A 17,774-nucleotide genomic window follows, 5' to 3' on the forward strand; every position below is an offset into this window, starting at 1 on the left:
TATTATGTGATTTTCCCTCAAGAACATATGATCGGGATCGTATAGAAATTTAGATTTTGTGTCGTGTTGACAACTTCTCGTTTCTATTTTAATTGTTTTGAATTTCTCACAATCAATTTAATTTAATTCTTCTCTAATTGTGGTCATTTTTTCTTTCCCATCATGTTTTAATTAAGCATCAACTCTACCGTTTACCTTAATGATTTAAAATCAATTCCAAAGTGTTTTTGGTTTTATAAGTAAAGAGAAAAATTTTCCAATCTCTAAATAAAGACACATAATATTAGTAGAAAATTATAATTGTAACTCTCTCTTTCTCTGTCTCTGTGGAATTGGGTTTTTTGTTTAGCCGGTTAATTGTTGTTTTATATTCTGGTTGTTGTAACAATTTAGTTAATTGTCAACATGTCGACTGTATCCATTGCAAGTGAACAGAAGCGTAAGTAAAGAGAATCAGAAGAGAAAAGAATTTTTTTTATTCTTTTCTTTTTTGATTATTCTATTCTCTTTTTCTAATGATTCATTTTTCCATTTATTTTTCTCTCTTTTTTTTTGTTTAATAGGAACCTTAAAGGTTATGCTAAATCTAAATAATAAAGATTTGAAGAGTCGAGGTGAACCCATTTGGAGGGTTTTGGTCTATGATCGTCGTTGTCAGGATGTAATTGCACCTTTATTGAATAATAAGGAATTGAGAGATATCGGTGTGGTTCTTCATTTATTTCTTCATTCTGAACGAGATAGTATTCCCGATGCTGCGGCTGTTTATTTTGTTGTTCCAAGTGATGAAAATATTATCAGAATCTGTTCCGATCTAAGGAATCATTTATACGATCATTATTACCTCAACTTTATTACACCCATTTCTCATCAAAAGATTGAAGATTTAGCTCTTGCCTGTTTGGAAGCTGATGCAACCAAAGTAATCAAAAAAGTTATGGATCAATATCTTGATTTTATCAGTCTAGAAGATGATATGTTCATTTTAAGACAAAACAGTAAAGAGGAAGTGTCTTATTATGGTATGTCTCTAATTCACACCTCTTAACATCATTTTTACTTACACTTCCATCTCAATTACACAGAAATACAAGAGAAAATGATAAAAAAATATTGAGACAAAAAAGCAAGACTATTGACAGATTAATATTTGCTCTTAAATCTGTTTTCAAATGTCAACTTGATGTCAGAATGTCTTTTTTTTTGTCACATCAACACTTTTTTTCCAACACTCAATTCATTAGCTAATGATTTCTATTATTCATCTTTGCCTCTATCTGTTCCTCTGCTGATCTATTGTCTTAGAATTTGACTAATTAATGTTTGTTTTTCTCTGTTTATTTCCCTTTTTTTAGCTATTAATCGGGCCGATGTCCAAGAAACGGAAATGGAAGAAGTGATGACCAAAATATGCGACGGTCTATTTGCTCTTTTGGCAACACTTGAAGTTGTACCTATCATCCGATGTGCTAAAGGAAACGCTGCTGAAATGGTTGCCGAAAAATTGAACAAACGATTACGGGAAAACCTCCAGGATGTTAAAAATAACCTTTTCAAGGGGAGCAGTTTTACCGATCTAAGTGAACAGCGACCATTAACATTTCAGCGACCTTTATTAATCATTCTAGATCGTAACATGGACATGGCAACACCTTTACATCATACTTGGACCTATCAAGCCTTAATCCACGATGTTTTATCGTTCAAGTTGAATCGAGTGACCATTACCGAATCATCTGATGAATCAGTGGCAGTATCAAGTTCAAGGAAAAAAACGCAAACATTTGACCTTAATTCTGACGATGAATTTTGGCAGAGACACAAGATTACACCCTTTCCACAAGTCGCCAAATCTGTTCAAGAAGAATTAGAAGCTTATAAAAATTCCGAAGAGGAAGTTAAACGCCTTAGAAATAACATGGACTCAGAAAATTCTATGGACCTACTTTCCAACAATACGGCCAAATTAACATCGGCGGTACAATCGTTACCCGAATTGTTAAAGAAAAAGTCACTCATCGATATGCATACGACAATTGCCACTTCCATTCTAGATCAGATTAAAAAGCGTAAATTGGATAATTTTTTTGAATTGGAAGAGAAAATTTTATCCAAATCAATTTTGGATAAAACACCATTGGAAATTATCAAAGACGCTGAAACGGGATCTGAAAGTGATAAAGTTCGTCTCTGTTTAATTAACTTCCTCTGCTCTTCACTATCCGATGATGAGATTAATCAATACGAGAAAGCATTAGAAGAAGCTAATTGTGATTTAAATGCTTTCCGTTATCTACGCCGATGGAAAACATTTTCACGAATGCCAACACTGGCCAATGTCCAATATGGAGGGGGAACTAAAACGGTCAACATGTTTTCCAAATTAATGACCCAAGGATCTCAATTTGTAATGGAAGGAGTAAAAAATTTGGTTCTAAAAAAACAAACTCTCCCAATAACCAGAATTGTCTCCGCGTTGATGGAGATGAAAAATTTACAAGAAATTGAAGATTACCGTTATTTTGATCCTAAATTGTCAAAAGTTTCAGATAATCGAATACCAGAAACAAGAACTTCTTTTCAAGATGTAAGAGAAAATCCTCAAATTTTCTTACCACAATTAATATTCTCCATCTAATTTAATTTTTCTTTTTCTTTAGGCAATTGTATTTGTCGTTGGAGGTGGTAATTATATTGAATATCAAAACTTAGTTGAATATTGTAAAGTGAGTAGCACAACTAAATTTAGTTAATCATTTGATTTCTCTCAATTGTTTATTTATTTAACCAACTAATTCCCATGGTGTATCTATAAGATTTATATATTTATCCATGAGTTAATTGTTTCTTAATTAACATTTAATAATCACTCTCTCTCTCTATCCTTTCATAGCAGAGTAAAACCGGAAAACCAAATCCAAAACGAGTGATTTATGGATGTACAGATTTAGTGAATGCTGATCAGTTTATTGAACAATTATCAAGATTGGGACAGGAACTTCAAAGATAAACAAATAAAATATAAAAGCCGATGAAAACGATAATAGTTCCAATTGTTTACGAATTTTGTTCATTTCCGTTTGAGTAATTTAGTTCGGATTTTTTTCTCTATATCAACAGTGACCTCACCTGTTGCTTTGGCTTGAGAAGACACTTTTTTCGGCTTTGTTTTACTGACCTTTTTCACGAGGTCACTTGTCGTTTCAAGAGTTTTCCGAGCTTGTTCAATAGCATCCGCTGAGGCTTTAAAAGATCTGGATCTACGATCATCTACCATGATTAAGATTAAACAAAATGAACATTGAAACTATAACTAATTGAAAGGAGATATTAAATCACAATTAAATGATTAAAATGATTTTCAAGTATCCTTGAGATTGTTAATTGTTGTGTTTGTTTAATCCCAATCAATCAATTATCTGCATCGTTTATTATTTTTGTTTTTTTTCTTATTGAAAAAATAGTAAACTTTTTTTTTCTTTATTTGTCTAATTACATTTCTACACAATTAATACAATTCTTTTGAAAACAAAAGATAAATGAGTGAGTGTGTGTGTGTGAGAGAGAGAGGAAAAGGAAGTTATTAATTAGCAGTATCCCTTTCTTTTCCCACAGTGAGAAGACAATTGATGACGATGATTGTCCAGTAAATTTTTCGATGGTCAATTTAGAATCAAATTCATCAGTGAAACGAAAAGGTCATCATTACATTTGCATTGGGTCAGTTAGAAGAGTGTAAATTGATATCCAAACCAAGAGAGAGAGAGATGAAGACCACACCTTTTGAAAGAAGACAAAACAAGAGAAAACATGAATTAGCTTTAATTGTCCGACAAAATTAACCATAATTAGCGAGTGATTTATCAACTTACATCAATGGAAAAATTAGAAAAGGAAACCATCACGGAAACGAAAACATTTTTGCTCCATCCAAACAATTAACATCACAAGCAATTTAATAACAAAATTTTTTTCCACAATTAAGTCACTATAATAATAAAAAGAAAAGAAGAAAAAAAAATTATTATAATTAATCAAATGTAATTGATATTAAATGATAATCAACATAGTATCATTGTATTAACCTGAAAGGATTATGAATATAATCATGTTTAATAATCTGAATCAATTTCAGTCAATTAAATCTGGTGACACAATGACAATGACAATGATGATCAATGAATCAGAATCTAATCGTATCGGATTAACTTTTTACCAAAACAACATGGGAGCAAATCAAATTAATTGAGAATCAGAAAAAAAACCATTCAAAGTCAATTAACGCAATAAATGAAGCGGTAAAACGATTACTAGTTTTATCTCATCATCGTCATTATTATTTAATATAGAGAATCATGTTGGTCAGTAGGTAATGGTCAGAGAACTGGACAAACATGGACAACAAAAGTGGAAAGTTTTGTTTACCCAAGGAAAGAAAATAAGAAAATTGAATATGTCTGACCAATGGTCAAACAATTTGAAACAGTTTTAGATTTTTTTTTTCTATTACTCTTTCAAAAGTGATTCCAAATGTGTAATAAGCATCATCAAATATAATAAAATGATAATAATATCATGAAAAACGTATTACACACAGAATACGGTTTGTTAGATGGACGAAATGTTTGACCATTGAGTGGCAATCGAGAGAGTAAGAGAGAGATGGAGAGAGGCAATTTCCTTGCCACTTTATATATATAAAAGTGAGAGAGAATCACAAAAATTGGATTGAAAACTTTATCCATTAAGGGTTAAAGTAAAAGTTTTAGCTACTTAAAGATTGGACACAAATACAACGAATCGATTATCTTATTCAATATTAAAAGAGAAGACAATAAAACAAAGACTCGAGGGATGATGATGATGATGAAGATAAGAGGAACAGCTGAGAGACTTTGAAAATCTTAATTTGATAGATGATGAACATGAGGGAGATGAAGCATTTTAAATATTCTCTCAAAATTCAATTCATTTCATTCAGTGAACTTTTATTTAAGTTTCATCAATTTCTTTTAGGGAAGAAAAGTTTCCTTTCAAAGTTTGAGAATAATGATAAGATAGGGAGAGAGAGAGAGAAAAGAAAAATGGACGATCAAGTTTAGATGAAGACTCTCACTCTTTCTTGCTAATGATATGAAAGATGAACAAGATGATAATAATGACAAAAGGAAAAGTTAATACATATATGAAGAGGGAAAATGATGATGATGGTGATGATAAACAAGATCATCTTTGAAATTCAAGATTGAATTTTGACTAGTCTTTATGAAAAGAGAGCTACAGAATAATGAAGTTTTTAAGATGATAATCAAAAAGCAAAGTAAAAAAAAGGAAGCAATGAAATGATGATAAAAATACAAAGCTATTTACTAAGGTTTCATATCATCATCATCATCAGCTACCTGAAGATGATGATGTTGATGATAGGAAAGAAAAATAGTGAAATCAACTTCAATTCATGAGAGATTTTTCCTCCTCCACCGCCTTCTACTCTTCTTCTTCTTCTTCTTCTTCTTCCTCTCTTCATCTTTTTTTACACAGAAACTATGGAGAAGGTTTCATGATATGAGAGAAAAATGAAGATGAAAAAAGCTATCAGGTCAACGAAAGAACCAAATAATTATGTATGAAGATGATGGAAAAAGATGAAAGTGAGAAAATGTGAGAAAAGGAAAGATGATGAGGAAGAGAAACTGATTGTATATTGAGAGAGAGAGAAAAAAACACATACAATCAACTAACTAACCTTTTGCAACAGAAGCAAGTTTTTTCTTCCTCAAGATCATCATCATCACTATTATCAGATAATCAAAAGTTAATTCAAGAAGAGAGAGAGAAAATGATAATATGATCCCGGGAAGATGATGAAGAGAGTGAGAGACACACCGAGAATCAAGATGAAGTCTTGACGATGTTGTTGATAATAGTGATAAAAGGGAGGGATGAATAATCTCAATTTAATTCAATTCAGTCAAGATATAAATTCACATTCAATTGATAACAAAAGGATAAGATGATAAATAAAAAATCTGCAACTCTCTCGTATTACTGATGGATGATGATGATGATGATAAGCCAAGGGAAACTGATTCATGCATAAGAAATTGAAATAAAATATGAGAGAAAATAAAGTTCATGGATGATAAGTTAAGGTTGGAAACAAGAACTTTCTCATTTTCTTGACTAAGGTGAATTCAATACGTTTCAATGTATTTTATTTGGTGATAATGATGATGAAGATAATGAAGATGACTTTCTGATAGAAGAGAGAGAGAAAGGGAGACCACCCAGTTCCAGGGGAGAGTGAGGAAATTTTAGTAATTTTGAGAATTTCAAGTGACAGTGGAAGATGATAATGATGTAGATGATGAAGAGAATGACTAACCAATTAGTTCACATTGATGATCATCATCAAGAGATGATGAGGTTCCCTCATCTAAATAAACATCTTAAGATCATTAACTAATAGTAGAAACTGATTGACATTCGAGAAAAGGAAACATTGATGAGGTAGAAAAGGTAAGAGAGAGAGAGAGAGAGAGAAAGAGGGAGCAAATTAAAGGGAGAAAGATATCATCAAGGAAGATGAAAGTAAACAAGGTAATCAGCAAAAAAGTAGAGGAAAAAAACTCACACAGTAAACAAGAATTTTTAATCAAAGAAGGATTAAGATAAATCAACAGATTAACATGATTATCATATCATTAGCATCGCAAATGTAAGATGGTCAATGAATAAAAAAAAACCCAACCCTGTTTTCATTGATTGTGTCTGATCAAGATTCTGACTCACCCATCATCAAGATCATCAAGCTCATCATTATCCTCAATCTCAATCACTCAATCATTGAATAGTTTTCTTTTCCTCGATACATGAAAAGTTCAATTTTGATTAGCGGTACACTAATTACCGACCAACAAACTGAAACATTCAAAGTCAACAGGGAAAAGTTAACATCATCATGCTAATCATCCGAATCATCATCATCATCAACAGTAATAATAAGAAAAACAAATGCAACGATTGCATTTTCAACTTTCCATTTGAAACATTTCAACATTTTACTTGTAACTTTGATATATTTTTGCAAAAATGATGCGGATATCAGCAAATATTAGTCAGGGTGATGGGCGAGAGAGAGAGAGAGACAATTTGTAACTGTAAACATCATATGTTAATGTTAAAAGGTTGATGTTTGCAGAAAGTTATTTTTTTGTTACTCATAAAAAAAGTAACATTTTCATAGGTGTCAATAGTTTTTAAAGCTTAAACCCAAAGTGATAGAGAGAGGGATCCAAGTGAGCTTGAGGGATGAGCCAGCGGAAAGGATCAATGATGTGATGGTGATAATAAAAAAGCAACAAATCAACAAAAACACCCAATATACTGAGTCTATCTATGCACACAAACACATTATATCCTCTTGTTTTGAACAGGATGTCAAATCAATCAGGAAATGGCTTCTTTGTCAGTTGGAATATATAAAAATACATGAAAAGTAGATTCATGTATTTGCTTATGTTTTTGTTTTTACTGTTAAAAAACAGAGTTAAAAAAACATCATCATCATGATAATGTGATTAGTTAAAATGCCGACGATCATCATCACCAACAACAACTATTATCAAAGGTTATTCAGTGACAACATTGTTTATCATCATCAACATCATCAGTATAATCATATTGAAACTATCATTTGCCATCACAATCATTATAAGTCATTAACATGTTAAACATATTCAATTGCTCATCTTCCTCATCACCATCTAAGAATCACCTACACAGTGATGATGATACTTATCTTTCTAAACAATTATCATGATGATGTATCAACAAAACACACGAAGGTACATAAATACATCACTAGAATACACGAGAAAGAGAAATAAACAAAACAACAAGAAACATCGGATGCGTGGGTTATGAGAGCTCATCAAGAACATGGCAACCATAGATATCCATCAAATAGATGTCAGAGGTAAGAGATGATAAGGACTGGCCATTTTTAAATGTTCTCTCTCTCTCTCTTCCCCATTTCGGTTCAATACTGACCTTTAAAAGAGCGAGAGAGAGAGATAGAGATAGATATGCGAAAATAAAAGAGAGCAAAGAAAAAGAATTTTTTCCTGTTTTCTACGTAAAAAAGAAAGAATTATCATCATCATAGATTCCATCATCTTCATCTTAATCATCATTATCTGTTATTTTTTATGCTACTTTCTTCCGAATGCGTGCAAAAAGGCCCATGAGAATCAAAGAATCGCATCATTCCGAAGCTGTTAGTATAAATATACCTTTGAAATCTCATTTCTTTTGCTGCTTTTTTCTTCTTCTTTTTCATCATCATTCTCATCTTCACTATTTTCCTTTATCATCCCTTCCAATGTAAGGGGATACGTGCCTTTTAATGTTAAGACCGGATTTGCGTTAATTTATGACCGGTTCAACATCACAAGGCAACAAACAAAAACAACATTGCAATATAATATAATATACGTTTTGCTTTGATAATGGTAAAAAAAACGTATAACAGCAAAAGCTATAAAAAAAAGTAGAAAGAGAGAGAGAGAGAAATTCATTGAAATGAATGTGCAATAAGAATCAAAGGGATGAAAAGGATAGAGAGTGTGAATGGTGGGAGAGAAAAGGAGTATCCATATATACTAATAACATGTGAATGAAAGGAGAGGGAGGAGGAGGTTGGAAGGGTGAGTAACTATCCAAGCATTTAGAAGGAAACATTAAGTAGACATTCATCTTATCATGAAAAAAAAACTTCTTGCTCTTTTCATGGGCTTCATTCTTGTTCATTTTCTTGGTGTATAGTTAGTAGATATTCTGGCTCATGTTCTGAATCTTTTTTTCTTTCTTTTTCTCAATCATCATATGCATCCCAGATCAGAATGACTTAACCTTTTTTTTCTGTATCTTCTCCTTCTTTTATTTTCTTTATGAATCGAATGGGCAATAAGAAAAAAAAGCAATATCTCTCCAATGGGTTAGTCAATTGAGATCGATTGACTTGACCAATAGCTATTAGATATTATTAGCAAGAAGAAAGTTAAACAATTAGATTCAAGGGAAATAAGATGACCATAAACCAGGAAGAAGACAAAAAATAAGGCGGAGGAAGATAAGAACATGATCAAAATTAAGAGTTATACGAGCAATAAGAACAGAACACATCAAGAGGGAGCATAAGATTAAGAGAGAGAGAGAGAGAAATATGATGAAGATGAGAAGTGAGCTATCTCTCACACAGAAGTAATAATATTATACATAAAATGCAATGAAAAATGTTACAAGACCCAAATAAAACAATATACAAAGAGAACAGGGTAATTTGTAAACATAGACATTAATATAAACAACAAGAAGATAACTCTCTCTGAGATGATGATAAAGATGAAAAAAACCAGAATATCAGATGAAATGAGGCAACAACATAAAACTTTTTGGGTTTGATTAGGGTTTGCAATACACACACACACATATACTAGTATATATACAAACCGATTACCATTTTCAGGCTGACAAATGGTTCTGTCTGTTGGGTTCATTGGTGAAATCAATTTACTTTAAATAATCCAAGTTATAAAGCCTTTAAATGCATTCAATGTATTATTATGTATATGTACCAAATATACACATACAGAGAGAAAGGGGGAGAAGGAAAAAAGTTTCATCAAGAAAAAAAAGTTTATCCTGACAAATAAATCCTGACATTATAAAAATATAAATCTACATGGTAAAGGTATTGCAAAAGTGGAGAGGGATAAGAATGCAGATGAAGTGTACAAATAAAAAAATAGTGAATAGGTAGATTATCAGGAGAAAGTGAGATTAAATTAAAACTGAGAGCATTCGCTATGCAATCTACCGGCTTAAAAGTGATGATAATCATTGTAGAGAGAGAGAGAGAGAGAGACTCCTTTGAAAAAGAAACAGGTAAATAACTTTGACGATGAAGAGAGATGATGATAATGAAGATGGGGAGCATTTTTTTTCATCTTCTTCTTCTTCCTAATGTAAAATTTACAGCATCCCCGATGAGAAGATACTTTTCATTTATCTGTAGTTTTATCATTGATTGTTTCTCTCTCTCTCTCTCTCTCTCTCTCTCTCTCTCTCTCTCTCTCTCTCTCTGCTCCTGTTGCTTACATTAGAAATGTTAACAATCAATATAAGGAGATTGATTAAAGACCATGAAAATCAGAATTATGATGAATTTTTTTTTGCATAACAAAAGGATAACTCATAGAGTAACATTTTTTTTTATAAAATGAAAGTCGAAAGAAAGACAATATCATAATCATCATATCGTGAGTGACATCTACGTCTACTTTATGAAAAAACCATTAAATTTCATTGTGATTCATATTCAGATGATGTTGTCCCGTTGTGGTTGTATTTGAACACAGAGTAAACTATTTTATACTCAAAAGCATCTCAAGTGTCATCTCACATTTTTTTCCTTCTTACTGTTCATCCTCATCTTTTTTCCCTTACTCACTTGTGCAACTGATAGTAAGGATGGGAGATGATTATGATGCTAGATGGATGGCTGAAAGCTGAATACCACCACAGCATCACCAAAATGGTAATCATAATGATGATGAGAGGGAGTGAAAGTGGGATGAGAGACAAGAGAGAGAGAGAGAGAGAGAGAGCGAGGGAGCTGAGCCCAAGAAAGATGAGATTGCATTGAAATGGCTCATTTTTTTCTCATTCTGTTGAAATTTTTCAAGTTATCATTTTCAACTGAAATGGTTTTTGCAATTTTTTTCTTCTTCATCTCTTGCAGAAAAAAATAAAGAAAAGAAAAAGATTTCAAATGATTTGCAAGCAAAAGCAATATAAACATGAACTCACTGAGAATGTGAGACAACCTCTCATATATTATGAAAGGGAGACACACAAACACAAACACACACACAATATTCATGAAGGAGAAGATAAAAAAAAGCATCAACCCAGCAAATATATTGTAACACATCATTTATATTACATTTATAATGTTAGGGTCAGTTGATGCTTTTGGTAAATTGTGAAGAAGCCACAAGGTAAATTGTCCCTCATCATTCAAAAAGTAAATTTAAAGACCTTTTTTATATCATTTTTTATCATCTTTATCATCATCATTCGTTGTCTCGTTTTTAGTTTTATCATCACCATCATCTTGGGAAAATGCTCAGGCTACTAACCAAGTTAAAGAGATGATGAGAGATGACTGAGAGTATATATTATATGATGAGGACATGATGAAGAGAAGGAAGAAAAAAAATAAATAAAACAAGTTACAATGTTGTAACCATAGTTGATGCAGTTTCGTTCATTTTTTTTTTATATTTTTCTTACTCTTGATGATTTTGTGATGGTTTTACAATCATGATGATTATCATGATATTGTTGCAAAAGGTAATGATACAATTGTTGTTGCTTTGGTGATAAAAATCAATAGTAGTGGAAAAGTAAGTTAGTAGAATTGAAAATGCCGTTGAAAAATATTACCGAATCAAAACTGATTGTTGTTCATTCACCAAGAGTTATCATTATCAACGAATGAAAAAAAAGTTCATCTCAAAGTATAACAAATCTATTTATTATACAAATATTCAGGATGATAATGATAATGATGTTGAAAGATGAAAAGGCAAACTTGACCGGTCATCATTATCTTCATCATTCATCTTGACCTCTCTCTCTCTCTCTCTTTCTCTCTTTACTTTCTCTTATTTTTTTTCTCAATTCAGAGTTATTATCATCATCACCATGATCATCAACATTATCACGCTACAGGTTATACTATTATTATAAGAGATATAATAATCCAAAAATCTAGTAACTTCAACATGAAATTTTATCTCTTCTCAATCAGAACTTTTCATCATGATTATCTTTCCACTTTCTTCATCAATGTGAAAGGGAAAATAATTCATTTACATTACTTATCATGATGAGGGTTAAATTACATTAAGAATAACAATAAAAAAAAGAGGATAAAATTAGCTATCAGAAAAAGGGTTAGTCTTTTTGTTCATTTTTCCAGCTAAGAAACTATCATAATAATCATATCTATGAATCTGATAGAAACAAAAACTTAATGCTTGAGCTTTTACATGGGAATGAAAGTGGATTAAATTAACTAACAAACACAATCGATGAGAAATAACAACATTCTGATTGTAATAGATGAAAATCAACAGTAATAACCAAAGGGAAGAAAAAATCTAATAGATGAAACCTGACGCTCTTTAAATCATTTATAATCACAACAACACTTATGTAATAATATAAAACCATTTCTTCTCGATATGTAATAACATTCAGAAAGAAGAAGAAGATGATAAAGATGAGAAAGAAAGAAAATAAGAGTGAGAAAATTTCATCACAGGGGAGGTGATGAAGTAGATATAATACACACCGTGGAAGAGATGAGAGAGAGAGAGAGAGAGAGATGGAGGGAGTGAGGAAGAGCGAAGGAGAGAGGGAGAGAGGTACCTTAATGGCCATTTTATGGCTACATCAAATTGTTCAACTAAATGGTTACTATTAATATTAGTCCTAGACAAGAGTCATTGAAATCATCACCATCACATCATGATGATGATCATCATCATCTTCAAAGCGAGAATCAAGTAATAATAAAAATATAATATACCCTGTAGCCTGAGAAATAATAGTAAAAGGTGTGATTGTAAGTAAAGAGAAGATGAAAAATTATCATCATCATCATAATCATTAAAATTAAACGATTAAAAATTAATTTAATTTTAATCTCGAGTAAAAAACAAACAACAACTACACACCAAACACTAACGGGATCAAGATTCACGATCATCATGTACAATTTAAATGATACAGATTAAATTGCTAAGGTTTAATTGTTTACAATAACGATCATGATGATTAAATTAATATATATATATCAATTGAGGATGATATAAACAATCAATGAGAAGTAATAACAATATTATATAACAAGGAATCAGCAATAAAAAAAAGGGATATGATTGGTAAATTGAATAGTAATAAATATATATCTTTTTTTGGAAGATAAAAAAAAAATATTATTCTGAGTTCAACAAAGATTCAGTAATTGGATGCCCAGAATTCATGTTGAGAGAGTGGGAGGTAAGGGAGAGTGGGTTTTGTCATGAGTGTATATACACACCGTTAGCTAATAACTTGTATATATACTTATTATTTTAATTGGTTAACCATTGAGTTCCCATCGATTCCCAGTGATTCAATCAATTTAATTGTTGGTAAAGAAAAAGTATAAAAAAAATATTACTGAATCAACATGTATATTCAATGATAAAGTAACAGTCTTATTATATATTTACCATGATAATACATTATGATTGTTATTATCGTTTATGTATTATTATGATTATTATTAATATATTACTTGAATTATTTCATTCAATGTGGTCCAAGAAACCCCTAAGGCAATGAAAATGTGAATGTAAAATCTTTTTTTTTCTTCTTCTTTTCTCTAAATAGAATAATTTTTTCTCTTCTCTTCTCTTCATCATCATCATCATCATCATTATAATAGCAATCATGTTAATCATAATAATAACAAGCGATCTTTCAATTTACCTTAGAAACTCTTCCTCTTTATTTTAATACTCTCTTTCTCCCTCTTCATGTTAGGTCACCTTTACCATGTTTTCCTCCTCCTCTTTCATCATCATCATCATCTTCTCATTTTCTAATAATTTAAACAGGTACATGGTAATATATTGTGAGGCTAATCAACTTTTTACATGCATTAGCATTTTTGAGGTAATATGGCAACGAGGATGCAGAGCGAGAGGGAGAGAGAGAGAGCGAGATGATAATGATAATGAGGATGATGAAGGAAATGCAAGAGGGAAGACGATGAAGAGAAGAAAAAAAGAAGATAGATATTCTTGATATTCACATGACAGTTACAGAAAAGTTACAAGATTCCTATTATTATTAAGTAAACAAACTATTCAACCAGAAGCACACACAAGATAACAGCCACGGTGCAAGAGAAAAAAATATAATTAATATGAAATGCTAGAAAAAGTGAGCATCAGGATGATGAAGATGAACATGATTCTGATAAATCAAGTTGATGGAAAAGTGTAAAAGTTTAAAAGTTTTAATGAAAACAGCGATACAATTTAAAAATCATGTTCATTGAGGATAAATATATATTCACATGTTAATCAACAGGCAAAGAGAGAGAGAGAGAGAGAGAGAGAGAGAGAGAGAGAGAGAGAGAGACAAGCTAAATCTGGTTGATTGTCAAAGGTTATTTATTTTCATTTATGACAACTATGATTATATTTGATCTGTGTGACTTGTAAACCCAACAACAGAAAAGTAATACTAATTATCATTATATAATCAACATCATTATGTGTTGCCTTTCACATCAACATCATCATCATGCATTATCATCATGATGAAAAATAATGTATTAATCAAATTAACTTAACACAAAGTGTCAAAGGCCATGTCAATGAGAGAGAAAGAGAGAGAGAGATGGATAAAAAAAGCTAAGTAATAAATAAGTTGCAAAAAAATCAATGGTTAAATTGTTGAAACCTATCATTAAGCTTATATTAAATTGATGATGATTATGATGCTGATTTAGTTGATTTTTCATCATCTTAATCATGATAATATGTTATGATTTTTTCATTTGTCGATTTTATTTATAAATAATAAATGATAAGAATAATTTTCAGCTATATTATTTTTCGTGAAAACTGAAACCTCAAAGAAACAAAATAAAAAAGAGAAAAAGATACAAGAGCTTTGATTACATGGAGGAAGAAGATGAAGATAAAAAGAGAGTGAGAGAGAGATTCTCACACTGAACCCTCAGGGTTACCTTTAAATTATTTCATTCTCCTTCTTTTCTTTACCTCTAACCTAAGGTAACACAAGGGAGGAAGAGAATTACAGAAGCGTACGAAAGCCACTCCCCACCCTCACCAAAATCTCTCTCTCTCTCTCTCTCTCTCTCTCTCTCTCTTGTTCATCTTCCTTTTCAGGATGAAAATAAAAGAAATGAATTGAATACATCGATGAAATGAAAAAGAAAACTTTCAATGTGAACCCGGAATCTGTTCATCTCTTTGTATCAATTAGGGAGAAAATCTCAATTCTTTGAAAAAGGTAACATGAAATACTAGAGTAACAATCATCTTCCATCTTTATCCTCATTCTCATCACATCAACAACACTGTAAACGTGAAAAATTTGATCACTAAAATTATCATCTTCATCTTCATCATCAGACATTATTATTGAAAGGTAACATTTCTACAGGTTGATTTGCTTGGAAACACTTACAGTTTACAAGCTATTCCAAGTTCTGTGCTTAAACTTTCAATGAACCTTTTTCAGAAAAGTTAATGATAATAATGAAACAATCTCATATGATAAAATAATAACAGTCCGCTGATATATCAAAAAAAAAAGGTTAAAGGTCAAGAATAAGCAACAGAGAAAGTTAAATAGAGGAAAATAATTTTTTTCAAAAACTTTGATGTTTCTGATAGTAAGAGTTACTCCTCTTTCAAAGTTCATCTTTTACTCTCTGTGATCTGATGCCTTAAGACAACCTGTTGGTTACCTAGTCATCCTCATCCTCCCATCATCATCATCATCATCATCATCATCTTCACTTAAAGCTCACAATGATAAACAAAATGAATAGGAAGATGGAGAGAAAGTTGAATTTGATAGACAGAATTGCTTTGCTTTCAAATTGATTTAATTTCTTGTTGTTGTTGATGTTTTTTTTACCTTGTAAATCCAATTGCAACTAAATGTATCTATTGAAAAACTATAAATTTTTTTGATTCCCTGTCAAATTGTGAAAATTTAAATTACATGTTATTGTATTGCAGCAACTTTGTTTTGCTTGCAAAGTTAACAAACTTATAAACTAAATATTAATATTAATATTCAAGTACTAAGGGTGTATACCCGAAGTACAGTTGCAAAGTTATGAGAAATAACAGCAAACAAACAAAAAGTGAGATGAATAACATTTGCATTGATACATTAACATTGACAACAACTGACCAGTAGCATGTCCAGTTTGTGGGTTATATAAAACACTATGTATGGTACAGAAAAATAAAAATATCAGATCAAATCAGCAGGAAAACTGAGATGATCGTGACTCTGATGAAATTGTAACAAGACGAGAAAGGATAAAGATAAAGATGAAGATAAAAGATGATGATTATAATAATCATGAGAGAGAAAGAGAGAAAGAGAAAGTCAAACATTTCTTACGTGGCACCCAAATTCTCAGAGATTAATCTTTGGAAATTGGATACCATGGAAAAAGAAGAAGAGAGCAAAAGAGAGAGAGAGAGAGAGAAAAAGAGAAAGAATTATTTAATATAATATTATTATTATGCTATCATTTTTCAGTTCATGGTAATAATAATGATAATAACGGTCCTCGCCATTGAATGATGACATGAGTATCACCCACTGTGAAATCTATCTCACTCAATCTCTCTCCCTCTCTCCCTTACTATTATTTTTGGTTAACACAATGAAATATCACGCCATTTTCATATATATATGATCATCATGATAATGATGAAATAATAAACTTAACAGTGTTATTATCATTTAATTTATTATGATGATTGCTATTAATATTTAGCATTATCATCAATTTTTACAAGAGCATATAAATATTTCTCACACACACCTTGTCTTAATCAAAGTGACCCCTCAAGGGTAGTTACACACACACACAAATTCACTGGCTCAACTTCATCATGATAAGATGATGACCATTGAATCAAAATGATAATAAAAAACAGTTTCTCTCTCTCTCTCTCTCTCTCTCTCATCGCTGATCCAACCTGAATTATTTAATACTAATACTCTGAAAAAAACTTCTCTGAATTAATGACAGAATAAAAGAGAGAGAAGATGAAAGATGATGAGGTAAATAGCCTGAGGGATAGTAAATTCTGAATACAATGTGTTTCAGTTAACACACTCTTGAGATAAAAATAGTGGACAAGTTGAAAGGTCAATCAATATGCAATAGAGATGAAGAGATAGAGAGAGAGAGAGAGGATAATTGAAAAGGATGCGGATTAAATTGGATCAACTTATCCAAAAGTGATGAACATATGATCCCAAATGATTTGATAATCATTCGAGATATTGAATAGGGATGGAAAAAAATTCAATCATTAACATGATGATGATCAAGAGAGAACAATTAAAAATAGATAGACTAATCAACAAATGAATTAGCCTGTTAATTTGCGACCACAGGATCACTGAGAGAAGATAAAGATAATGAGAGAGGGAAAAGGGGAAGAGAGATAATGATGATAAAGAATGAGGATGAAGGGAAAGATGAATTAAGTTCAATTGATTAGATGATTAAGAAGATGAGAATAAAAAAGAGAAGGCAGAGTTTTCTCAATCAATTAACTCTCATTCTCTCCCTTCTCCATCACTTTTCAGTTCTTCATCATCCTCATCATCCTCATCATGCTCTTTCCTTTTCTTCTTCTTCCTTTTTTTCAGTTATCTGTTTGAAACAACCGATGTTGTGTTTGTCATCATCATCAATGGAAAGTTAAGCTTGGAAAAAAAGTAATCAGTAGGCGTATTCAATTCAAATCATTTATCACTTTGATCTTCATCTTCATCCTCATCAACATCTCTTTCTTTTCTTCTTTTTTTGTCTGCGAGATAGAGATCGTGCAAAGGAGCAAGAATAAAGGGAGAGGAAG

At 31.2% G+C, this 17,774-nt stretch overlaps 1 protein-coding gene and 1 long non-coding RNA gene across 3 annotated transcripts; one reads left to right on the forward strand and one right to left on the reverse strand.

Moving 5' to 3' along the window:
* The first annotated feature begins 69 nt into the window (after positions 1-69).
* On the forward strand, positions 70-3,375 carry LOC128389875 (sec1 family domain-containing protein 1-like). Of its 2 annotated transcripts, none has more exons than XM_053349521.1 (5): positions 70-439; positions 564-1,022; positions 1,356-2,587; positions 2,661-2,726; positions 2,894-3,375. In XM_053349521.1, the coding sequence occupies exons 1-5, from the start codon at positions 406-408 to the stop codon at positions 3,008-3,010; spliced, it is 1,908 nt and encodes a 635-aa protein (XP_053205496.1). In that variant the 5' UTR covers positions 70-405; the 3' UTR covers positions 3,011-3,375. The 2 variants fall into 2 exon arrangements, with proteins under 2 accessions (XP_053205496.1, XP_053205497.1); XM_053349522.1 differs by having other exon boundaries at positions 2,897-3,375.
* A 60-nt stretch (positions 3,376-3,435) lies between these two features.
* Positions 3,436-4,226, reverse strand: LOC128389888 (uncharacterized). The gene is made up of 3 exons (XR_008325533.1): positions 4,086-4,226; positions 3,873-3,988; positions 3,436-3,780 (listed from the first exon to the last, which is right to left on the reverse strand). It is a non-coding gene; the product is annotated as an uncharacterized LOC128389888 (long non-coding RNA).
* Positions 4,227-17,774: the final 13,548 nt, after the last annotated feature.

The sequence above is a fragment of the Panonychus citri genome, unplaced genomic scaffold (genome assembly GCF_014898815.1).
Source record: "Panonychus citri isolate SS breed McGregor unplaced genomic scaffold, ASM1489881v1 Contig00111, whole genome shotgun sequence".
In the NCBI taxonomy this organism is placed as follows: Eukaryota; Metazoa; Arthropoda; class Arachnida; order Trombidiformes; family Tetranychidae; genus Panonychus; species Panonychus citri.

Excerpts from the sequence above, each read along its gene's own strand:
- LOC128389875 (XM_053349521.1), top strand. The coding sequence starts at position 406 with ATGTCGACTGTATCCATTGCAAGTGAACAGAAGC. Across the intron at positions 440-563 it reads CATTGCAAGTGAACAGAAGC|GAACCTTAAAGGTTATGCTA; the intron begins GTAAGTAAAGAG and ends TTTGTTTAATAG. Across the intron at positions 1,023-1,355 it reads AGAGGAAGTGTCTTATTATG|CTATTAATCGGGCCGATGTC; the intron begins GTATGTCTCTAA and ends CCCTTTTTTTAG.